Genomic DNA, 26,567 nt, shown 5'->3' with positions numbered 1-26,567 from the left:
TGTTATGGGCTATGGTGGTCTCATGTTATCGCTGGAATCCTAAACGAGGTGCCAAAATACAAAAACGTAATCTAAATACTTAAAGCTTCCAACATGTCCACTTTTGGAAGAAGAAAAAATATTCACACTTACAAATATAATTTTCCCATCATTGGGAGAATTATGACTGCATTTTTTCTGAGGTCAGTTCACTCATTAGAAACAAAAGACAGATCTTCTGATCCTCCAGGTTATCAACTACCAATTAAAGCAAAACTGAATACAGAAAAATCTGAATTAACTCCGCCACAACATCTTTACCAAAACTTCTAAGAAGTATCTACTTGAAATGGGCTTCAACGCCTTTTCATGCTGACTTCTGGTGTAACCAAAGTCCAAGGAGTTCAAGAGAAAGGAAAGAAAAGATAAGCAAAAGGACTAGTTAATGCATAAACTGAATAATCCAAAGCCCCAAACAATCCAGTTACAGTATTAGGTTGTGTAATTTGTAGTAACAATGTCTTGGCTGCAAGAATGATATTTAATTGGAACACTGTGAAAATTTACTTTATAACGTTAGAAAGATTTCAAATACGATTTTTTTTGGTAAAGTAACAATAGCAAGCTTAGAAAATCACTTTGCTTCAACTCTAACATCCCCTTAAACTATAATTTATTACTTAACCAGGTGTACGATAAAATGTTTATGCTGATTTTATTTAAATAAGTAGAAGAAATTGATTGCTGTCCAAAATTAAAATAAATCAGGCAATTTGCTTACAATCTCATATGTTGAAAATAAGTAAAAATTCTGTGCAAACATACAAAGGGAGAATTTACCATTTTCATTAGAGAAAAAAATATGTGGGGGAAAGAATAGTAATGTCAGAAACACAGAAGTCTCTTGGGTAATGTTTTAAAAATTTAATGTTTTCATTCAAAGATTTTTAAAGAAAAAATAAGCCATCCAAATTGGTTCTAAGTTAGTACATTTTTCATTAATTTATCAAAATTCATTCTGCAAAATTCCCAGCATGGACCACACCAATGATAAGGTAAATGCCTACCAATGTATTATATCAATAACAATAATTTTAATATTCTAACCATTTCATAAAATTTAGCTAAATGTTCTGTCCAGATAAGAGAAATTACTTTATAACTGACCCAACCTGTATGATTGATTGTTTTAACCCCAAATATCTTCTGGGGCTGCAGGAAAAAAAAATCTGTCTGTATTGAATATTGAAGACAACACAGTTTACAAAGCACTACTTTCCCCATTTTAGTTTCTAATGAGTTACCCAGTGATTCTCCAGGTCACTTTTACTTGAAAATCTGCAGTGAGACTGCTTGAAGGAAGAAGCAAAAGCACAATACGTATTTGTCTCCGACGCTGAGTAGGTGATTAGTTGTAGAGATTGTAGAATGAAAATCTGTATTTTTTCCTCTACTTTTTGAAATGAAGTATGACTATCCATCAATACAGTTTGTTCCTCTTGATCTTACTTTTAATTCCAGCTTTCACTGAGTCAGCTCCATTTGGTGTGGTGGATCCGGAGCTCTTTGTTGCCATAATGGGTAAGCTGCTGGGAGAGAATGGGACTTCTCAACTCCCCCAGCAATGGGCCATGCCCCATAGGAGGGGAGATGAAAGCTACACTTCATTCTCTGGTGACTAGAGCCTTTATCACTGGATGATGAAACACAGCATCCTTGTTCTGTGCCCATATACATCTGGGGCTCCTTTCTCCATGATGTTGGTTGCAATGACCCTATACAAGAGAAAAAAGACATTTCAGTATTCACATCACTCACAATGTCCAGCAAGACAGACCCTAATAGTAGTGGCTGGAGAGTAGACCTGAAATATGAGACACAAATGAACCCATTTTTAAACCATTCTGGACCCAATTTTTAAAAATTTTAAATAGTTTTGGTTAGTAAGATGATTCAAAGGACTGTGCTACCTGACATTGCTACTTAGCTTTCTCTGTGTAACTCCACTGTCCCCATTTGGCCCATAAATGACTTGAGAACAGAGCTCGGGTTTTAAATGCACTTGCATTCTTATCCCCTAGCATGATACTCTGCACTTAACTTGCACCAGTTGATGTTGGCTGAGGTCAATGAATATGGTTCTGTGGGGGCACCACTAGTATAGCCTGTGGCTTAATGGGTTTTCCAGGGTAGAGAAAGAATTGGCTCAGAGCCAATCTTGATCTTTTATCTCATTTCCCACTCTACCTCCCCACCTCCAATCTCCACATGCACTTTCACAACAGGCATTTATGAGATGGCTGGACATGACTGGGGATATGATCACTCATATTGGGAGACAGGTATTATGAGTAGCTCATGGAGAATTGGTCAAAAACTGTTTGCAATAGAATGAGTAAAAAGAGAGAGATTCTAATTTATTCCTGAGTATTCAGCTAACTGAGTCCTTAGTTCTTGTCTGAGTTTAACCATACTCTTTTAATTGTGCTACTGAATATCTTACAAAATTACATTATATATACCTCTAAAGGAGATTATTTTCATAACAAAGAATTATTTGCTTTTAGCTCCTCAAGAAAAAGTACTATGTAAAACAAGATATTCCATTACATTCAAAAAATGCTACTACTAACAACAAAAAACCACGCAACATTTGAAAATGCTAAATGCTTTCATTATCCCGATTAACAACACTTGTAATGATATATACATATATATATAATATTTATTGTAGTTTTAATATTCAATTCTGAAGTATACCTTAATATCCAGAGCCTTCCTCAAATTAGGAAAGAAAGTTATACTGAATTTGGGTTACGTGGCAACACATGTATGAGAGGGGGATTTGGAGTGAGTTTTTCAAAACAAGAAGCCTATGTTCTCTCTACGAGGAAGTCTGAGGAGAAGAGAATGGTAATAAGCATATTTATGAAGGAGAAATATCAGAAAGTATAAGTGGAGCTGAAGCACCTCTCATTAGCAGAGGAACTGGTTTTGTCGGCTCAAAGTTTCTCTGAACCTTTCTGAAGGTTTATGATACAAAAAGCATATTCAACCTCATCCTCTGAGTTAGGAAATGCAACTATGATATCTGAGACCCAAGCCCAAGAAATTTATCTTAATACAACTCTTGACAAAAGTATTATGTCGAATCATACGTAACTCCATTTCTACTGGAAGCAGATTGAGTTCCAAAACAGCCTGAAAATGTGGGTTGATTTTACAGCCCCTGTCGCAGGGGTCTGGCTGGATTTCACAGACGGCCAGGCATCTGGTTGAGGGCTAGCTCCTGATAAGACTTAAATATTCCCAAATCCCTAGGAGAACCCCCAGATCAACTTAAATTCACAAGCATCCTTCCTTCCAAAACATGGAACACGTTTTCTTGGAGCCACTTGCAATTTCACTGGAACCATGCCTACAGCTGCCCATACAGATCCCGAACCCCAAGAATGACCTCAAAACCCAACCTAAATCAAAATAAGGAGTGACTTGTTGTGTGCTTGCTTAAGCGGACCTAGAAGACTGCTATGTGACCAGAGTTTTGAGTGGATGTGGTAACCTCAGGTAAACAGGAATCTAGTCTAAACATATTTCTCTAAAGTTCTATGGCATTCCAATACAGCCAGCTGCTCACACAGCTTATACAATTTCACTATTCACTGTTTCTGTGTGTAGATGAGACTTTTCACATTCAGGGAAACATTCACGATCCAGGGAAAGATAATCATTCACCAGGCTCCAGGGAAGAAAACTGGCCAACATCTGCCACAAGGCCGTCCTTGAGGGCTACAGGTGGACTCCCATTGCTTACGTTTTGATGTTCCTTTATAACCACAAACTGCAGCAAACAAAAGGGAGAGAGAGGACATTGTTAAAATCCATGAATTATCTCAACATACGTTAAATAAAATCTATGGCTTCATGTCCACCTTATAGAAGGTAAAAGCCAAAAGAAAGGCCCTGTCAAATTTGTCTCTCTGGCTAATGAAAGATTCAGTTTTCAGTTAGAAAGCTTCTGTTACTCTCTATTAAAGCAACTAGCACTACCCATACATGAATCCACAAGTGTTCTAAGCATTGCCCACAGGCCAGACAAATAATATCTCGCACATGTATGTGCTCCAACTTTTCAAATATGTGTGTGTGCTTAATTAGGAAAATTCACTTAAACATGCTATCAAGTTCTGAATAATTTGGGCTCATTAGTGGGTAATAAGAACTAATAATGCAACTACTATTTTGCAGGGATCCATGAAATGTCTTTTCATGCTTGAACAGCTTGGGAACCAGAATTCTAAAAGGCAGGCTCAGAAAACAACATTATTTCTCTTCGGTCAACAAAATGATTATTTTTGTCATTGTTTGTACTGTCCACATTCGATTGGGTACTTGCAATGCAGGCTAACCAGAGTTCACTGGCTCACATTCACACCAGATAGATTAGAGATTAAAGCAGATCAAAGATAAAAGGAGAGAAAAGAAGTGACCCCATGCCCCAGGATGAAGGATGCAGTTTGGGGAAGTCCTTCCTTGCCAATCAGTAACCCAGCAGAGAGACTGCCCCAAGGTTCTGAACCAATGCTCTACTGGTTCAGAAACGTACCCTCCACATAAAGAGCCCATAGCTGAGAAATACAATGAGGAAGAGAGAATAGAAAAAAATCTCCTTGGTCATATTTCTCCTTGAGAAAAGTATAGGAATAAAAATGAGTAGAGTCGATTAGGGAGAGAAATGTTGGTGAGAGAATGGTGGATCCTCTGAACATGTTTTCATTTTCTTATTTTCTACAACACTAATCACCCTTCTCCACCTCTTCCTCACTGATGGTCTCCCAAAGTAACTCATTGCAAAACTAATACATGACCCACTGTTTATGGGCACAGGCCCATTCTTCTGGCTCAAGTTAAAATCCAGCCCACCGCACTGCCAGTTTTCCAACCACATGCCTCTCTGCCAGAAGAACATAGGTTCCAGGATTCTGGCCTGGGTTGGGGAAGGCAGCTGATGGAACCAAATTTGTTTCTGCTGCTTCTCCTCCTAGCTTGGGTGCTCAGCTCTCTCCCACTCGCACCGATATCTGCAGCAGCAGTTGGTGTCAATGACAGATCTGACGGCTGGGAGACTGAGCCTCTCACCACAGCCCTGAGACAGCATGCTGCTCGTGACAGCAGCAAGTGTTTTTGATTTTTTAAGAAATAAGATACAGATTGTGTTTCTCCTTCTCTCCCATGATTTAAATAAGATGAACTAAACTTGCTACCCAAAACCTGAAGGAAGTACCATACAGGCTGACAATGAGATCTGGAAAATTAAAAAGTCCACAAGTCATGAAGCTTCAAAGAACTGAGGACATTCTATAACTAAGTCCACCCAGAACCACACACTTAGGGAATCTCCAGAGACAGGGGGGATCTTAGAGCTCATGTAATCCAAACGCCTTGGAGTCCTGATGAAGAAACAAGGGTTCAGTGACTTGCTGAAAATTAGCCAACTGGTTAGAAGAGTAAAGCCAGAATTCACATTTCTTATTGTATTTCTGTACTCAAGTTCCACCAAAAAATAAGTATACGCTGAATGCCTACAACAAGCAGAGACAGATGTTCACTTGTTAGTCAAAAGCATAGCCACAGGAAAGCTGTTCTCTGAAATGCACATGAAGTAGAGGCTGGGGAGTGGGAGAAGTGGTGTGTGAAGGACCCCAAATGATACCTTTGCCCCTTGACAACCTCTCCCTAACAGCCTTTTCCCTATGTGCCCACAGGTTTCAATTCCCCACGGATCTGCCATATAGTCCAGCCTCTTCCACAACATATACCACAAATGATACCAACAACACACACACACACACACACACACACACACACACACACACACACACACACACACGGAACCAGTCAGATTATCTCTGACGGGATTCTGAAAATGGAAATTCCAGCAATTTCAAGAGAGCCTGTCCCAAGTCTGCCCTCTAGTGTTCTAAGATCAATTACTGAAGTGGATGATCTATGAAGCATTTTGAACTTCGCAGTTACTATGCTTTTTGGAAAATATACAGGGCTGCCAGATAAAATACAGGATACCCAGTAAAATCTGAATTTAAAATTGAACTTTCAGTATTAGCATGAATTTAACTAGGTGTCCTGTATTTTTATTGGCTAAATCTGGCAACTGTTTTGCTGCTGAAGTTTAAGGAGTTAAAATGTGTGTGAGAAAAGAAATTTTAACAAAATTAGGAGCATAATCTTGGGTTTTTAAGGCATCCATCTGAAAGGGATCGCCGAAAAATGGGGAAAGACTTTCCACAAACACATAAAAAGCTAAGTTATAGCAAGAAAGTACATGCTAGAAAAAAGATCCCATAAATGTCTCGTGCATTACATTATGGCACTAGTTTAGCTTATCTGATTACTTTAATTTAGGACACAGTTCCCCCACCCTCACTGCCCACCCAGGACCTCCCACTTCTTGTGGTGTTAGGTAACATTAACACCAGCTGGAAGCTATAATAGATTCCAGTCTCTCTGAACTCAGCGAAGAATGAGAAAAAAAAATGAACTGGGATTAACGTAAAGCTTTATTGCTTTACATTTCTTGCTTCATGTATTTAATTTCTTGCTTCATGTACTGTGGTCACATTACCCAAGGTTGGGGGTAAGAGGACATCCCAGCCTCCTCATCTGCAGGCCTGGTACTGCTCGCATCTCTGCTCGACTCTTCATACGGATTCTTCGGATTTTTCGATAGCAGCTTCTGAGTCCTGCCATAGAGCCAAAATATCACACAATCTCAAAACAAAATAAAACCGTAGCCTACTCAGTGATGGTCAAGGACAACTACTTTTGCTACTGAAATTTTGGTACTTAAAATGCATGGGACAGAAGAAGTATTAAGGAAACTAGGAGCCTAACTTTGGGTTTTAAGGTATCCTTACCTGCATTACTTTCCAGATGATGCTTCACTCTTTCCAAGGTACCGTGACAAGGGGTAGGAGGGCATGGGGTGGGCGGGAAGCCATGCATGCATTCATTCATTTATTCGTGGACATATCGATTGAGTACTAACTATATCCTAGGCCCTGTCCTAGTACTGGAGACATAGGAATGGAAAAAAACACAACAAAATCTCTACCTAAATGGACTTAGAATTTGTGAGGAGGGGGTGCCCATGGAAATAGTACCACAGCAATTGTGTGACACACACTATATTAGCTTCATTTTACAAGTGAAGCCAGTGGGATTGGAAGATAGTAGTGATGAACCCAAGGCACACAGCTACCAAGGGCAGCCCAGGAGCCGGGTCACAATGCTGTGCCAACTACGTATTGGCACCTGCCGTCTACCTCTACAAGGATTATATCACAAGCTGCAGCAGCTGCTGACCTTCAACACCCACTGAAAGGAGTTCAGTGCGGAGATCAGGAATGAGGCACCCTGTGCTCTGCGAAAAACTGGCAGAACAGGTCTTCAGATAATTAGATATTCTCAGGAAAAGATTTTATGAGCCCAATTCTTGCATCTCCTTGTATCTAGCAAAGCACTAAAACCCTTCACGTTGACGTCTCCCCCTCATGAGTAGCAGTAACCTTCACGAGACTAGCAGCAACATTCTGCAAAAACTATGTGCTTGATGGCCTGTACTGCCCCTTCACCAAAGTCACATATATACTGACCTCACCCCCTACCTCTTTGGAGCAGTTTCTCAGAGCTATCTGAAATGCCGTCTTCCGGGCTATAGTCCTCATTTTGCCCCAAATAAACTTAACTCATAACTCTCACGTTGTGCTTTTTTTTTTTTTCAGTCGACGGATGCAAAGCCTAGGCTCCTTCCAGGTCTATGCAAGGCATGGTGTCATGCCCTGGGGGAGGGGGTGAAAGGGAGGGAGATCTAACATGAAAGTGGGATCCCTGTCCTCAAAGCATAGCCTTGAGAGGGAGAGAGACACGTACATCACATACTGAGCAGCCATTTAAGGGAAACCAATGAAGGAAAGGTGGTGGGGAGACCACCAGCCAGCCTCAAGATTCCAAAATAGTGCTGCTATCTCGGGGCAGATGGCATCTTAATTCCCTCTAGGAGTGTAACCCTCCGTCAAACAGGCCTGTCTGGCCATCAGAGGAAGGGCAATAAGGAAGGTAGGGGCTGCTGTGGAAGCCCCATCCCAGGAGCTGTGAATTCCATGAGACGGATGGAACCCCATCAGGAAACAGTGTGGGTTATTATTTTTAATCAAAAGCATCAAGGAAAAAAATTGAAGTGGTTAATATAAACAGTTCCAAAGTTGCAAGTTATAGTTTGTGACATAATACTTCCTGTTGATTTTTTTACAAAGCGGTCCTTCCAAGAAACAGTTTTATTTTTTTATATTTTTTAAAGTCTTTCTTATTTAATTTGTTACAATATTGCTTCTGTTTTATGTTTTGGCCGCAAGGCATGTGGGATCTTAGCTCCCTGACCAGGGATCAAACCCACATCCCCTGCATTGGAAGGCAAAGTCTTAACCACTGGACCGCCAGGGAAGTCCCCAACAAGTTTTATGAAGTAATAATAGTACAATACTTTTAAAATTATTTAGCTCCACAAACAATCTTTTCAGAGATACACAGGACAAATAGTGTCGGACAGTCAATCTAGACAAAACAGGTCAGATTGACACGAAGGGAGGAATAACTGATTTTAACTCTTTACAGAAAATTGCTAAACACACCTAACTGATAAACCCAATGCTAGGTCTGTATTTATTGGTGTACATGAGTGACGTGGCAATATTTAAACTGGCAGTTCTAATTTGAACTTAGCAGCATATTACTTACTATGTCATAGTCCATAGAGTAAGAAAAAACACCTAATAATTACAGTACACTTGGACTTGTTTCTTCCTTCCATTTTTTTCTACATTATTTGCCAATCATCTACTTTCCTTTTGGGATTCTGTCCAATGGGATGAAACGCTGATTATTCAATATTCTTCCTACAAATATCCAAGATGCTGATTGAACACCAGGCTAAAAAGTACAATGGTTACTGATGAACCACTGAATTAAAATTTCAAGTTTTTGCCTGAGAATCCTGTGTCTCAAGATAGAAAAGGATTTGGAACGTGTGACTCCTTGGGGAAGATTACGGTTCATGGAAAATCATAGCAATAACAAAAAGCGCTTATTAAGTCATATATGCCAGACAAACTACAACAGTGCCTAAAATGCTTTTCTGTATTGAGGATGGTGGAGGATGCTGGCTTACTTTTTAAGAAAGTGGAAAATGAGCAAACAATGTGATGCCCATTTCTTCACCCTAATGTAGTGGGTTTTTTTTTTTAAATAAATGTGTAAATATCATCGTTCCACAGTTCTGAACTTTTAACTTGAAATGACTAAAAACATAAACTCCAAGGACCCGAAACTTCCTTCCAAGTTAGAGAAGATAACTGAGTTTCTTGAACAGAAGTTAATGCTTTCTGGGAAATCAACTCAATGGATGGCACCCATGAAAATTATAGTTATACAGGCCGGGGATGGCGTGAGAGGAAGCACATGCTGCTAACAGAAAAAAAGTGGAATATAAAAACGTGTGAGGGGGGCTTCCCTGGTGGCGCACTGGTTGAGCGTCTGCCTGCCGATGCGGGGGACGCGTGTTCGTGCCCCGGTCCGGGAGGATCCCACATGCCGCGGAGCGGCTGGGCCCGTGAGCCATGGACGCTGAGCCTGCGCGTCCGGAGCCTGTGCTCCGCAACGGGAGAGGCCACAACAGTGAGAGGCCCGGATGCCGCAAACAAAACAAAACAAAACAAAACAAACAAACAAAAAACGTGTGAGGTTAAATAACAACCCAGTAAACTACATAGGTTTATGGGCAAAGTCTGGAATGGAACAATAAATCCACTGATGTTTTAGAGCAATGAAATCCTGGACCGTTTTTTGTTTTCTTTTACTGTTATTCCAGTTTTTAAATGAAATAAGTGTGTAGAAGCAGCTCATCTCAAGAAGCCCCTGGGAGGAGCTAGAAGGAGGTTGAAAGTTCCAATGGAAGCAAAGTCACCTGTATTTCTGAGCCCCGCACAGCCCCAGGAGCAGTAGCAGAAGCAGCACCACCACGCAGGCAGCCACCGCGGTGACGCTCCGCTGCCGCCCGTGGCCGGCATGGCGCAGTTCCCACCACTTCAAGTCTCGGTGCTGACATCGCTCCCCGACGTAGCCAACGACACAGCTGTGACAACATACAAACAGAGGTCAGCAGTGAGCCAAGGCCGAAAACGCTTATATTTTTGCACTCAATATCCAGCCGTCTCTCAACCTCTGCATTTCAGCTTCAGCTCTTTGGACATATGGAAAATCCATCAGGGGTCAGTTGAAAGCACTCTAATTTACAAGTTAATGCAACACAGACTTCCCCCATTGGTCTGTTGGCCCTGGGATTAATGGGGGATTATTTGCATACCGCCTCTATAAGGCACTGCAGAACATTGATTAAAGATCAATTTCTGTTAGGCTAAAATCCTGTGAAGCTTCCTCTAAGACCAACATAAAGCAACCCTGCCCTAAGTGCCAAGGGAGTTTTCGAACAAATGTTCAGCCAGACTGCAATGAGTATAGGTCAGAGGAAGGAAGAAGAATTCAAAGCAGTCTTTCACTTGAGACCAGGTTGTAAAAGAATGTTGAGTAGTCTCTGAACTGGAAGCATAGACTAGTCTGCAGAGGAAACCATTTTTCCTTCTTTTTTAAAATCACAGACTCAAAAGGACTCGGTGGTGACACACAAGCATTCGCCTACTTCTTCAAGGGAGAAGAATTAAGTGGAGGAAAAGAGGCATTCACCAACATCCTGCTGTTTCATTAGTGAAATTGTTACTGGAGTTACCAGCGGGCAACGCAGCCTGCGAACCTTTAGATGAAAGTAAATGAAACAATGCTGCCATCTACTGGGAATACACGCTTCCAGAATCTCTCAGGAGCTTGGGTAGAACTACATTCTATTATTCTTTGCAAGAGCATAAACTTTAAAAATATTCTGTTAGAAATTTTGTGTTGCTCACTTGTTAGGAATTTCTTCACCCTGGCTCTGGATCCACTCTCTGTATGTATATCCATGTCCCCACTTTGTTCCAAAAGGAGGTAAAGGAATGAATACACAGAGGACTGATACCAGTCCCCATGGGGGGAAGAGGCAGCAAGGGAAAAGCATTAGACGAAGCATGCATCATGGCTGAAGGCCCAGAAGGTCTCAAGTCTAGTCCTAGTTCTACCTGAGTTGGTTATAGGAGCTTTGGCGAGTCACTTTCAAAGACAGGAGGGAAAGTAACTAGTGTTTGTTATGCACCTTACGTTTCCGATATTGTACTAGGCAATTTTATTCATTTTATTTTTGATGGCATATTCCCATTTTATAGATGAGGAAAGTGAGATTCAAAGGAGTTAAGTAAATTTTTCACACGGCTCGTGAATGGCAGGTTTGATTCAAATGGTTCTCTGATTTCAAAGTCTGTGTTCTTTCTACTACATTGGGCCACTTCCAAAAAGAGTTTTAAGTTCCAGGCACCTCTGAAAAACTATTCTTCTAGAAGTGATCCTACCAGAGAATGCAGGATCTGAGTGTAGGAAGTATAAAGGACCATCAGGTTATTCCCGGCTTTCCTGTATGCTGTTTTAATTCTAGCTGTCCTTGGTTACAGACGTTTACTATCAACGCCTAGCAGCCACTTTTTTTTTTTTTTTTTTTTTGCGGTACGCGGGCCTCTCACTGTTGTGGCCTCTCCCGTTGCGGAGCACAGGCTCCGGACGCGCAGGCTCAATGGCCATGGCTCACAGACCCAGCCACTCCGCGGCATGTGGGATCTTCCCGGACCGGGGCACGAACCCGCATCCCCTGCATCGGCAGGCGGACTCTCAACCACTGCGCCACCAGGGATGCCCCTAGCAGCCACTTTTAAACTGTTGGATATTAATAGGCCACACTTCCAATCCTCTCATAGATCTTAGGGTCTCAAGGAATATGCCACGCACGTGACAGGAGAACTGGGAGCCAAGGAGGCTGCAATATCAAAGCCTCTCAGCCTTATAAGGTCCAGAGCAATCAGCCAGAATTTCACAAGGGCAGGCCACACTCCACTAGTTCTTCAGGTTTTGTTTTGTTTTGTTTTTTACATCTTTATTGGAGTATAATTGCTTTACAATGGTGTGTTAGTTTCTGCTTTATAACAAAGTGAATCAGTTATACATACACCTATGTTCCCATATCTCTTCCCTCTTGCATCTCCCTCCCTCCCACCCTCCCTATCCCGCCCCTCTAGGTGGACATAAAGCACCGAGCTGATCTCCCTGTGCTATGTGGCTGCTTTCCACTAGCTATCTATTTTACATTTGGTAGTGTATATATGTCAATGCCACTCTCTCACTTTGTCCCAGCTTACCCTTCCCCCTCCCCTTGTCCTCAAGTCCATTCTCTACATCTGCGTCTTTATTCCTGTCCTGCCTCTAGGTTCTTCAGAACCTTTTTTTTTTTTTAGATGCCACATATATACGTCAGCATATGGTATTTGTTTTTCTCTTTCTGACTTACTTCACTTTGTTATGACAGACTTGAGGTCCATCCACTTCACTACAAATAACTCAATTTCGTTTCTTTGTATGGCTAATATTCCATTGTATATATGTGCCACATCTTTATCCATTCGTCTGTCGATGGACACTTAGGTTGCTTCCATGTCCTGCCTATTGTAAATTGTGCTGTAATAAACATTGTGGTACATGACTTTTTTGAATTATGGTTTTCTCAGGGTATATGCCCAGTAGTGGGATTGCTGGGTCATATGGTAATTCTATTTTTAGTTTTTTAAGGACCCTCCATACTGTTCTCCATAGTGGCTGTATCAATTTACATTCCCACCAACAGTGCAAGAGGGTTCCCTTTTTTCCACATCCTCTTCAGCATTATTGTTTGTAGATATTTTGATGATGGCCATTCTGATCAGTGTGAGGTGATACCTCACTGTGGTTTTGATTTGCATTTCTCTAATGATTAGTGATGTTGAGAATCCTTTCATGTGTTTGTTGGCAATCTGTATATCGTTTTTGGAGAAATGTCTGTTTAGGTCTTCTGCCCATTCACAACCCTTTTTTCATGAAACATTTCACAGCACTGTTGTTGGGAGAACTTGGGCTGAAGAAGACCTGCCCCATAGGGTGTGGGTTGGTTCAAAGACAAACCAGAATGAATGAGGACCTCTTCTGTGCTCAGGAGGTTTGGGGTCCTCTGAGAATCCCCAGAGTGGGGAATCTGTGAGGAGGACCTTGGGTGTGGAGACTTCCAGTTCCCACATCCTCTGCATCCCCGGGGCAGCCAGCGGGTCTTGCATCTGAGGGGAGCTTTCGTTGCCTCCAAACAAGGAAGGAAGTGCATTCCTTTATTAACGTGCTCACAACGTTAAGAACACTCTGTGTGGAATGATGCCTGTGAAGTGTTTCTAATAAAAGCTGGACTGGGAAGCACTCCTTAGAGATGTGTTATGATGGAATTAAAAAACTACAAGGTGAGGTCATTGGGGCGGGGAAGGAGGGAAGGGTTGGACATCTGATTAAACCACACTTTTATTAAATATAGAATTCAAAAACAAAGTTATGATCCAGATTAATGGGAACTCTGGTGATATTTTAAATGCTGCTTTTGATTAAAGGTCCTTAAATTTAAGTGTTAGATCCTGCTTAATTGTCATTTTGGAGCAACTCGTGTTTGAAACATTATTAGGGGAATATGATATATTCATCAGGATTTAATGACAGAAAGGAAAGCAGTGTGCTAAAGAGTTCACAAATCATTTAATGAATTGCTGCTATGAGGGCCAAATGAAATTAACGTGCTGACTGCAATAGGCAACCCTGCAGTACCCTTCTTATTATTATAATGTCCTCTTTTTTTTTTACATCTTTATTGGAGTATAATTGCTTTACAATGGTGTGTTAGTTTCTGCTGTATAACAAAGTGAATCAGCTATACATATACATATATCCCCATATACCCTCCCTCTTGCGTCTCCCTCCCACCCTCCCTATCCCACCCCTCTAGGTGGTCACAAAGCACCGAGCTGATCTCCCTGTGCTATGCAGCTGCTTCCCACTAGCTATCTACTTTACATTTGGTAGTGTATATATGTCCATGCCACCCTCTCACTTCATCACAGCTTCCCCTTCCCCTTCCCCATGTCCTCAAGTCCATTCTCTACATCTGAGTCTTTATTCCTGTCCTGCCCCAGGTTCATTAGAACCATTTTTTTTTTTTTAGATTCCATATATATGTGTTAGCATATGGTATTTGTTTTTCTCTTTCTGACTTACTTCACTTTGTATGACAGACTCTAGGTCTATAATGTCTTTAATAACCCAAGGTTAAAGTATCAGAGAGAAACACAAACCATTGCTAGGACACTTGTTTTCATAATTCCATTATCTGTAACAATAAGAAGCCAGGAACAGGTAAAAACAATTTGATTCTTATTATCAAAATCAAGGATGATTATCATTAAGTACTAAATTTATCTTAGGTTAGAAAATCACAGCATGAAATATGACTATGAAAGAAGATTTCTATTAGAACTGAGTCATTTTTGCTAATATTCATGAGCATTTTTCACTGTTTGTGTCAGGCTGATGTGATTTATAATGCAAGGCCATTACTTTGTCACAGAATATAACTTACTCTTCTTATAATTTAGACTATGTTTCCGCTGATTATTAGCGATAAAATAATCAAAGCCTCTAAGCTCATAGCATCTATTCATGAGGATCGAAGTATTTCATCATTCCTTCACTAGGCACAGAGAAAATTATCAATGAGTCAGGAGTCCAGCCATAGGAGACCTATTCATTTTTCAGTATCTATCAATTCCCTCCGATTGCCTTCAAATTATGAAAGTAATTAAAAGTAAGATTTGATACAAAACTAGATCTTCTGGGTGTGGTTTTTACTAAAAACTGAGGGGCATGGTTTCTGAGTGAGTGCGGTGGGAACACCTCATAGTTCCAGGGCTTCCTTGAACCCTCTCTTCAGGTTGACACTTAGCCCACTGAAACCATCACAGGGACAAAAGCAGAGCAAAGGCAGCCATGGCTGCATCCAGCAGTTGTTACCAAACAACAAAAATGTAAATGCCGGGCTTCCCTGGTGGCGCAGTGGTTGAGAGTCCGCCTGCCCGATTCAGGGGACACGGGTTCGTGCCCCGGTCCGGGAAGATCCCACATGCCGCGGAGCGGCTGGGCCCGTGAGCCATGGCCACTGAGCCTGCGCGTCCGGAGCCTGTGCCCCGCGACGGGAGAGGCCCGCGTAACGCAAAAAAAAAAAAAAAAAAAAAAAAAAGTAAATGCCAACTATTAGGAAGTAAAGAGGGAAAAAATATGTTAGTTTTGAGCATTGAAGGCAAGAAGTCCAGTGTGAACATATATAACACTTTTTAAAATTCAGAAACATAGCATTGATGCGCTCCATCTATTTGGCAGAAAATAAATCAAAGTTTTAAGAAATTCTCTCAGTTTAATCCCCAGCCTATACCAGTAGTAACATCAAGTTATTTAAATAAGAGGGAAAATAACCAGTTCCTTACATTTAATATTTACCACTAGCACCGGGTTAGGGGCAGGGGCTGGTGAAATATGCAGGAAAGGTGTAATACACACACAGAAGTTATATATGTAAATAAAGGGTTACATGTATAAATTATCTATTTTTCCCTATGGAAACGCCTAATTATAGAAAAATCGCAGTATAAGTTTTCTGAATCTGCTAAAAGTTATGGGCTGCGATATCATATCTCTGTGCCATCAGAAAAATAGCTTGACTTACTTGCAGGCATAGCTGTCGACCGCTGCAAGATACATACACACGCCGCCATGGAGGCAGTACCCATCGTGGGACCGGGGACATTCGGGGTAAATATTTCTCCCAGGAGAGCGGCCATCCTCCCTGGGATGAGAGGGTGGAGTTGAGTCTAGAAGAAGCAAAGGCATTTCTTTTACTTTCTGAAGTGATCGGGGTCTTTCAGATATCGATATCAGGAAGTAGTTTCCGTGAACAATTTGTGAGATAGACCAATAGTTGTGATAGAGAACAATAGTTTCACTTTCTTAACCAGACCTCGTGTCCTTCACCATGGAGCCAGCCATTCTTTCCTTAGGTTCAGTATTATTTGACATAAAGCATGTTGGAAGCTGTAAGAGAATGGTCAATCCTAAGACCATATGAATTCCGAGTGCAGATCTCATTATAAAAGCACATCCATCATCCAAAAACAGCAGTTAGCTTAAGAGCGTCTCACTGAACAACAGTATCTCTTGATGACTTATAAACCACCTACCGCTACACAGTCCACTACCACTAGTTTCCTGGGAGTCTCAAAAATTTCTCCCACACGAGACTTTCTTCTAAAAACTATTTAAGTTGTAGGGGAGCCCTCAAAGACAAGATTAGCAACTTTGACAGAAAGGAAATGTTACCATAACAGAGGGGATGCCAAAGTGGGGAAGTCCGTTTTATTGAATGGTTTGCTGCTCTTGAAAAGGAAAACATTAGGGTGTGTAGCTGACTACATAAATATTAGGAGTCTTTCAGTACCTTTAAGAACAGCAAATTATTTGAGAAAATAATATGCTAAAAAAACAGAGACCCGAGCAAGTGCAGAACCTTCCTTTCTCAGGATGTTTTCTGCTTGCAGAGCTGAGACAGGTAAATAGCTGGCGATGACTTAGCTGACCCTGGCTTCTAGGGTCTATGAAGCCAGCTCCCCTTCTGGGTGCTGATGGTAAGAAGATACTGCTGTTATGGGGGAGGGTTCAGGAAGAAGGAAGCGACAATTATTAACATTTTTGAAGTTCTGATTCAGATCAAGAAATACTGACTTAAAAAAAAATTAAATGCAATTTTATTAAGAATTTCAAATGACATATGTCAAATTTCTAGAATGGAATAGGACCATTTTGAAACTGGAGAGATGGCATAGATGAACACTGATATCCCTTGTAACTCCAACTTTATTTAAAAAAACAATTCCTCTGCAAACCATATTCCCCCTTATATAACAAGACGAAATAGTATCTACCTCTTCACTTTGGCAACAGCTATTTCCTAAAGGAATGGGAAAAAAAAAATAGTGATTCTGCTACTTCTTTAAGTTCATTAAAAATGGGATTCTATCTTTAGATTAAAATTTTTAAGTTCAGAAAAAGCTTATTTTAAAATCCTTGAAAGTGATTCAAAATGCTAAGAGTCCGGACATCCTCCCCAACCTGTCTAGCCCTGCAGAGCTTTCCCAGCAGCCCCCAAAATCAACACTACAAATCAGGACATTAGCTGCATAGTTAAAGAGAACCACCTGTGTTCCCACCTTTATTGAATTGTGAATAATAAAAAAGGATTTATTCCAGATGCTATTAAATTAAGAAAACTTGGGCCATTTCACATTCTCAACCACAGCATCAATCTAATCAGGAAAGTAAACTCACCAGCCTGATTGAACTGAATGATTTCTAGAAGCTCTAATGGAAATACACTTGGGTACTGATTTTTTCAGAATCGAGTCCCTCCCCTTGGATCTGGACCACCCACCAACCTACCAGGGCAAATCCGTCCAGGTTCAGATGAGTTGCCAGCACATGTGCAGGTGTAGTTTCCCTCCGTATTTGTACAGGCGGCATTTTCCCCACAGGTGTGCACACCCAGTTGGCACTCATCAATATCTGTCAGGAAAGGGGAGTAGGAAAGAGAAAAGTAGGGTGCAGAGGAGACAGAGGGTGGTATAATTGGAAACTCCAATATTCTGGAAAGGGAGCATCTTCAACTTCTGTCATGCCACATGTTCTCAGAGCTCTATACATTTTTAGATTCAAAAATTCTATTATAAATGTTGGAGAGAGAGATGGACTGGGCCCCTTGGCTCCTTGCCCATGCAGGTAAACTCCTGACATGAGGCTGGAAGTTTTCCTACTGCTTGGAAAGAAAGGAAATTTCCCAGCACATGTAGCTCAGTGGGAAAGTTGGAGATGGTAAACTATCTCTAGGTAAACATTTAGTAGTTCAGATCATATCAAATTCAACATTTTTGCCTTTTTTACATAAATATGAACAAAGTCATCACTTTTTTCCCAACTACCCATCTTTTATTTTCTCAGTTACCACCACCCTAACCTTTAGGTCCTTCTTCTCTTCAATTTTCCATTGCTGTAAGAGGAGCAGCCTTACAACATTCCCTGCATCCCATCTCTCCTCCACTTCTCTCCTAAACACCAGTGCCACATTAATCTTCCCGAACCACGTCTCCCGTCACTGCACCACTCGACTCAGATGCTGCCAGTAGTTGTCTGTTTCCTAGAGCTGTGCTGCCTCATATGGTAGCCATCGCCATATGTAGGTACTGAGCACCTGAACTGCAGCTAGTCCACACTGAAATGTACTGTAAGTGTAAAACACACGCCAGATTTTGTGGACGTAGTACCAACTATGAAAGAACATAAAATATATCAGTAATTTTTATATTATAGATAGCTAATGAGAACCAACTGTATAGCACAGGGAACTCTACTCAGTGCTCTGTGGTGACCTAAATAGGAAGGAAATCCAAAAAAGAGGGGATATATGTATACGTATAGCTGACTCACTTTGCTGTACAGCAGAAACTAACACAACACTGTAAAGCAACTATACTCCAATTTTAAAATAATGATGATACTTTTTTATATTGATTATACATTAAGCTGTTAATATTTGGGATATATATTGAATTAAATAAAATATTATTAAAATTAAGTTCACCTGTTTCTTTTTGCTTTTTGTAATGTAGCTACAAAAAATTTAAAATTATATATGTGACTGACATTATATTTCTACTGGATGGTGCTGGTCTAGAGAAGTAAAACCCCAATGCCTGACTTTCAGATTCTAGTTTTCCACAAATATAACTCAACTTACCTGTTATGGACTGAATTGCATCTCCCCAAAATTCATATGTTGAAGCCCTAACCCCCAGAGTGACTATATTTGGAGACAGGACCTATAAGGAAGCAATCAAGCTTATATGAAGTCATAAGAGTGAGGCCCTAATCCAACGGGATTGATGTCCTTCTAAGAAGAGGAAGAGATACCAGAGGTATCTCTCTCTCCCTCTCTCACTCTCTCCACAAGCCACAGAGGAAAGGGCAGGTGAGTGTGGAGTAAGAAGGGGGCCGTCTGCAAGCCAGGAAGAGTCCTCACCAGGAACCAAATCTGCCAGCACCTTAATTTGGGACTCCTGGCCTCCAGAACTCTAAGAAAATAAATGTCTGTTGTTTAGGCCACCCAGTCTACACAGTACTTTTGATGGTAGCCAGAGCAGATGGAGACATCACCTTGCCAGACCCAGTTTCTGTTCTCCTTCACACAAGTATAGACACACAGTCTATACTTAAGGCTCTAGGCTTTTCTCTACCCCCCCCAAATAAGACCTGTGATATGTTCATGCCTGCAGTGTTCCCCACTCCTTCACATTTCTGCATAATAAAAATGTACTTATGCCCCCAGTTCCATCCAAAACGAAACTTCCTCCATGAAGTCTTTCCCAATACCTCAAACAGATATGTCTACCGGTTCTGAACTTCCACTTAGTTTTTACTTCTCGTATGATGCATACCTTTCTTCACCCCTTATCACAGTTGCATTTCTTTTAGATCATATTCTCCATGCCTTCCTCATCTCGGCATTCCTCACAGATCCCAGTACTGTGTCTTTGCACTAATAGGGGTCAATTAAATATTTGCCACATTGAATCGCTAACCTGAATAGCCCAAAGGGAGTCTTTTTTTTTTTTTTAAACTGACATCCTACTGCAATCTCTATGAACCATCACCTTGAGAATGAGAGAGAAGCAAAAATGATGTACTGTTGGCCAAGAAACACAGCTACTCTTAAGAATAACAACAACAGTTTTATATAGCACTTATTGTGTGCCGGGCATGGTTCAAAGCACTGTATCTACTACATCTCTATATCTACTGTATATACATGGGGCTGGGGGGCAGTGCGGAGAACAAGAACAAGCTCAGGGCTTCCATGTGGCCCGAGACGCCACGCCAACCAGGCAGGCTGGGCCATGACACTCTGCTCCATGGATTGAGATGCGTGAGTAACAGAGTGAGAATCCAGAGTATAATGAGTTTAAACATCCAAGAAAGTATACCTTCCTTTTTCTTCAAAGTAAATTAAATATAAAGCCTGTTTGTCTAAATTATCTAGGAGCCTGCTTAATTAGAGCAGTGACATTTTCCCAATTGACAGCCAAATATGTGCTGAAAAGAGCCTTTACAGATGTCTGTGGACTCCACAAAACTAATCTGATAAACGTCTGATTTAAACCAACCAGGTCCAGAAAATTGGTAGTTACGACTGATATTTCATCTTTAACCTCAACACGTGCGAGAAAGCAATGCCATTTTAGTTTGTTATCAAGGCATCTGCCCCTCACAGCGAAAAGATTTTTATGTTTTCAGAAGGAAAGGAAAATACTGAAAGAGACATGTTAAAGCCCCATAACACTTGAGATAACTATTTTACCGGGCCAAGATGGCTTCAGGCAGGTCTTCACTTGTACCGTGACATTGTGTTACACCTGGAATGGTACATGACATCCACTAGGTGAACTCCCAACCCAGCAAGCCACACCCAGACCTTGGCAGAGGATGGTGATTATGAAAGAGTCTTAATCATTCCTTGCTTGATTCTAAATGTCAACGGCTTGAACTTATCAAGAGCCAGCTGTGAGCCCTTTCACAGAACCACGCCTCCTTCCCTTTACACACAGCCGTGACCTCCAACAAACCCACATCAGCCCTGCAGTTCACCACGGTTCAATTGCCAAATTCAGTGACAAAGAAAATGCTGCCCAGTTCCCCCCATGATGGCTCGAGGTGTGGAGTTATCGATGAGGCACTGATGTCACTCAACCCCTGGAGAAAGAATTAGAAAGGCAGAGGGGAAAACAGCCTCTGCAGAGTGTAGAAGCTGACTAGTGCGGTCATGGCCAAAGGGCACGAAATTGACTATTTACCCCAAACTGAAATATGTCAGTTTGAACAGATCACACAACTCCTCTTTCAGTCTTAACATGTGATGTGTGTCAGCGCAATTCTCTCCTGTCTTTTCTTGGCCCGCCACACCCAGTGTTTGGTGATTCTCCAAGGCCTGCCTTCACCCTTGGCCCTCTGCACACAGCTCTCTTACCGAGGCAGTGGATCCCATCTCCCTGGTAGCCTTCTGAGCACCGGCAGACATGGCCACCTTCAGTATTGATGCACTTGGAGGAGGTGGGAGGGCAAACTGAGATACCCATCTGACATTCATCTATATCTGTGGGCAAAATGATGAGCTAGTGAAATACATAGGCAATCCTGGTATAAAGGAAAAGAGTAGGAAAGGATAGTATAATCTTACATACAATCATCCAGCCATTTACAGGTACTGCTTGCAAACGTGATGCAAACCCTCCATCTTGGACTTAAAGTTCATTTCTGAATCAATTTTTACAGATTTCTCAGTGTTTCATTAGTGTAAGTAAATCACTTTGTGCCAGAGTTTCAGACCATAAGAACATTTACAATAATGGCTATCAATGTAAAATAGTAACCCATCCAGCAAAACCTATTTAATAAACTAAAACTTATGACCTAAGCCTTTGGGGGGGGGGGGAAGCTGTGTTTTTATTGGAATTGGGGAGTTTCTAATTTGACTTGAACTCAAATTCATGCTTTTAAAGCTAATTATAAATTCTTCTCCTTGGGGCTTCCCTGGTGGCGCAGTGGTGAAGAATCCGCCTGCCAATGCAGGGGACACAGGTTTGAGCCCTGATCCGGGAAGATCCCACATGCCGTGGAGCAACTAAGCCCATGTGCCACAACTACTGAGCCTGTGCTCTATAGCCCACGAGCCACAACTACTGGGCCCGCGTGCCACAACTACTGAAGCCCACGTGCCTAGAGCCTGTGCTCCGCAGCAAGAGAAGCCACTGTGATGAGAAGCCCATGCACCGCAATGAAGAGTAGCCCCCGCTCGCAAAGACTAGAGAGTCTGCATGCAGCAACAAAGACCCAACACAGCCAAAAATAAAGTAAATGAAATAAATATTTTTAAAAAATCAATTATATTAAAAAAATTCTTCTCCTTAATGTCAATTGTCTATATCATGGAATTTTAATATAACTCAATGTAATATAACAATATGTTATATTTCTTATTTTCTATTCATACACCCATTACCTTTTTAGCTAATATCAAATAATGTATTCAATCCTGAGGGTAACATAAATCCTTCTGGAGATTTTGAATCAGTATGATCTGAGAGAATGTTTCTGATTCACTATTTTCCAGATATTGTGTGTATTTGGATTTTGCTCTTACCAGAACACAGTTTTCCATCTCCAGCAAATCCTTTCAAACACCGACACGTGACATTCTCTCCCTCTGAAACACACCAAGCCTGTGTACTGCATCCCAAGGCACTACAGTCATCATCATCTGCAAACAGCGAGAACCCCACAGGATTATTTCCAGACCTCAGAGAAGAAAATGGACTTCAATGTTTTGCATTCTACCGAAAATTCCAGTACTTCCTTTCTCAAGGTCTGGGGCAGGTTAACCTCCAAATAGAAACACTGTGCTGATCTGCAAGCTATATCTATATTAAAGGATCCACAAACCATATGTTTCTGTTTACATGCTCTCAACAAATCTTTAGTCTTAAAGAATTATGTGGTGTTCAAAGACCCCCGTGTGAACTTATTTATAATTTTTTAAAGCATTTGCAAATTTGAACTGTACAATTTCTAGGACTAAATGGACTCAAACTTCAAAAATTGTATTGCTTTATTTGAGAATTCCCAACCGTTGTGACATACAAAAGGGGTCAATATATTCTTACCTCTCAAAGATACGCAACTAATATGTAGCAAGTAGATCTGTGTACCAACATGGCAAAGAGATTTAACCATAAAAAGATTTATTGTCAATTTACTAAAATTATGTTTGATATATAATAGAATGTATATGTCAAAATGTATGTTTATTATCAAGATTTATGCCGTGACTTGCAAACCTCAAGGCACTTTTTTTTTTTTTTCAAATTTATTATTTTTGGCTGTCTTGGGTCTTTGTTACTGTGTGCGGGCTTTCTCTAGTTGCGGCAAGCGGGGGCTACTCTTCGTTGCAGCGCGCAGGCTTCTCATTGCGGTGGCTTCTCTTGTTGCATAGCATGGGCTCTAGGTGCGTGGGCTTCAGTAGTTGTGGCTCATGGCCTCTAGAGCACAGGCTCAGTAGTTGTGGCACACAGGCTTAGCTGCTCTGTGGCATGTGGGATCTTCCCGGACCAGGGCTCGAACCCGTGTCCCCTGCATTGGCAAGCGGATTCTTAACCACTGCGTCACCAGGGAAGCCCCACCTCAAAGCACTTTTACAGAGTCATGAACCATACAAACTAAATGCTGTAAAAGGATCATTTCATTTCGTACTCCAATGAAATGCAAATGCCCCAGAAGACAGAGTTGCCTTTTGAGCCATAAACGTGAGCAAGTTTTTTTTTTTCCTTTAGCTACTTATGTATATAATCATTCTCCAAATGCCTCCTCTCTGTTGGAGTTGGGGGTACCTGACATACCACAGTAGGACATAAACTATCTTCTGTCTTTTCACTCGTAAATTTGCTCATCTGAGTATAGAAGAGGTCAAGAAACCCTCCAAAGTTGCCCATAAATTAAAGAAAGTTAAATGATCTAAATAGGAGTCAGGTGCCATGTGAATGCAGACATCAGCTAATGGCGTTTGATTTGTTTAGCTATTTGAGTGAGAAGATTTTTCTTGTGGGAACACGGGCCTTTCATGTTTGCTTGGTCACCTCCTGTCACTCATGACTCTTTGAGATGGATAAGTTCAGACCAAATCAATTATCCATTGGATTCAGCATTTATTTGGAAGACGAGCTCCCAAATCACAAGGCCTGTTCAGAGTATATGGTGGACAGTATCAAATTACCCAAGACATTTTTAATCATTTGCGGAATTATCTTAAATTAACACATGATTCAGGATTTATTTGGTAGCTTGCAAACCCCGAGGCAGCTTTGCATACTGAAAAGCAATGGATGTGCAGTTGCAGGAGGGATGAGCCACAACCAAAGCTCCTTCTGCCACAAACTAAGCTCCACAAGGAAGGCCTGCTTATGCTTCACGCGCCTCTTCTCTAAAATGCAGATGACAGATTCTGTCCGGTCTACTTCACATGCTTGTTGTAAGCACTTGAAGAAGTGATTTTTAAAAGAATCTTTTGAGAACTATAAAATATTTTATCTACATATCTAGATAAAAATGATAAAGAAGAAGAGTATTGTGACAGCCTGAATCAGAATTAGCCTTATCACGCTAGAAAAGACTCTAGGGTCTGTTTGTAAAATTAACAAAATTAATTCATTTTGAGGTACCTACTATGTGCCAGAGCCTTATGAGGGCCCAAAATACGGTGGTGGAGCACATAGACAAGGGCTCTGTTTTCTTACATGATTATTTATTGAAGTATAGGTGTAATAAGCACAATCAAGAAAAAGTACTGGGTTCCAAGAGAGCTGAAACAACTCTCGCCTCACCTGGTCAGGAGACTAGGAAAGGCTTGCTGCGAAAGAGCATATTAAGCTGAGATCTGAAGGATACACAGGACTTGGGGAGGTGGGGTTAAAAAGAGCACTGTAGGCCGAGAAAACAACACCCGCATGTTATAGGCAAGGCCCAGGTAATGGAAGCAGGCCATAGAAAGCTGGGGATAGAAGGGCACAAATTGAGGCTGGTGAGGTGGGTACAGGCTAGTTTCTCCAGGGCTCAACAGGCTACGTTAAGAATTTTACATTTTATTCATGAATTTAGAAGAATTCGTGATTTTAGTGAATTTGACAATGAAACTTTTTAGGATTGAACCTCTTTGCCATGTTGTACACAGATCTGCTTGCTCCATGTGACTCTGTGTCTTTGGAGAATAAAAAGATATGGACCTAAAATCTAACATAAAGTTTTCAATTTTTTTTTAGTACAGATACTTGTTTGAAATGAAATTTCACAACAAAATATAAATAAGACCCCTTTGCCTAACACAGGTAGAACTAAAACTTTACAGGCTAAGACAAAATAGAACACAATCCAGGGAGGGAAAGATGAGGTGATCTTCACCAAGACATTTATTCCGCACGAGGCAGAGAACCGTCTCCAGGCATGAAGCCAAACACAGCCTGTTATATATGTATTCCAAATCTTTAGCCATTTTGTCACCCCCCCCATGCCACCCACGTGGCCTAATTTACTGTCTGTCATTCACCTTGGTCTTTGAGTCCCCCAAACATTAGCCTTTCAAAATAGCCTCTGTGAACCTCTAGGGATCCCTAGTGACTTTGAAAAGGTTCTCTATACTGCTAATATATATTATGTATATTGTTTTATTCGACCACATTGTCTCCACATCTGACTATGACCTTGGAGGCTGGGGCTATATTTAGCTAAGTATGGTATCACCAGCATTTAGCACGGTGTATGGCAAATAAATAGTCACCAAATGAATAATATTCCTAACATGACCATGTTTCCAGTCATTCTTTTCTTGATATGAATTAATTACTTGGTCATAATTTTCAAAATCTTTGGTCGGGTCACTAACTTCACATCTCTTAGTTTTCAAATCTGTAAAATGATTGTGATAAGGGTCAAATTAGAGGATATACTTAAAGGACCTGGTAAACTCTAAAGTTCTGTAAAAATTATTATTACTAAAAATATTCACCTCTTTGTATTTTATCAAAAATCACACTGATAAAATCCTCTAAGAAGGGGTAAGAGGTCCCAGGGCCTCGAAAATTGTAGTTTGCTGACCACAAAAGCTGTGGTTAAGTGCATATAATGCCCTAATGTGGAGTTCTCAAATTTATTTTTAGCCACATAGTGTTAAAATTAAGTCTCACTCCGAAATATAAATAAATAAAATGCTTCAAAGCAGAGCTGCACTGATTGAAAGGCAGACACTTAGCATGAAGAAGAGGTGGGGTTTGCAGAAGCTTTAGGGCTGAGCTAAGCCCAGTTTGAAAACCACTGGCTTCATGAGTGAACACAGACTCTAAAAGAATTAGGTTTCCTAAAGTCGTTACATACTGAATAAATTATTTAGCATCTTGCTGATAAATGGGCAATATATTATAGAAGAAAAAAAAATCTAACATTTGCTGTTTGTGGACTTTCTGGAGCAGCTGAAGCAACCAGCCTATATTTGCTTATCAGCTACCATCTGCTTTTCACACTGACAGAAGTAAAGCTAAATGGGCCAAACACCAAAAATACTAGGCATGGATGGGGATACACCCAAATCTGTCCTGGCCTATTTTTCACTTTTTTTTCCAAGTTAGATTTCTTCAAAAACGATTCAGTCCAATGACCCTCAATGAGTAAAGTTCATGTCCAGTCTAATATGGAGCCGTCTTCCTCAGATAAACCATTCAGAAGAGAAGGACCGAAGCTTGAGTCCAAAGTCTGTCTTCGCTAGCTTTGTGTAGATTTAGTCAACA

The 26,567-nt window shown here is 40.9% G+C and overlaps 1 protein-coding gene across 1 annotated transcript in view; it reads right to left on the bottom strand.

Annotated features, from left to right (window-relative positions):
- Positions 1 to 404: 404 nt before the first annotated feature.
- Positions 405 to 26,567, bottom strand: part of EGF (epidermal growth factor) — a 94,293-nt gene continuing 68,130 nt past the window's right edge. Inside the window, exons 17-24 of the mRNA XM_004269572.3 lie at positions 22,382 to 22,498; positions 21,209 to 21,334; positions 17,575 to 17,697; positions 15,809 to 15,953; positions 10,019 to 10,186; positions 6,623 to 6,740; positions 3,715 to 3,820; positions 405 to 1,754 (exon numbers count right to left, since the gene is read on the bottom strand). Of these exons, the coding sequence (XP_004269620.1) occupies positions 1,504 to 1,754; positions 3,715 to 3,820; positions 6,623 to 6,740; positions 10,019 to 10,186; positions 15,809 to 15,953; positions 17,575 to 17,697; positions 21,209 to 21,334; positions 22,382 to 22,498 (1,154 nt within the window). The 3' untranslated portion in view covers positions 405 to 1,503. The remainder of the gene's footprint in view (positions 1,755 to 3,714; positions 3,821 to 6,622; positions 6,741 to 10,018; positions 10,187 to 15,808; positions 15,954 to 17,574; positions 17,698 to 21,208; positions 21,335 to 22,381; positions 22,499 to 26,567) is intronic.

The sequence above is a fragment of the Orcinus orca genome, chromosome 4 (assembly GCF_937001465.1).
Source record: "Orcinus orca chromosome 4, mOrcOrc1.1, whole genome shotgun sequence".
Classification (NCBI taxonomy): domain Eukaryota; kingdom Metazoa; phylum Chordata; class Mammalia; order Artiodactyla; family Delphinidae; genus Orcinus; species Orcinus orca.
The sequence above is the reverse complement of the archived record's forward strand: the minus strand, read 5'-3'. Positions and strand labels throughout refer to the sequence as shown.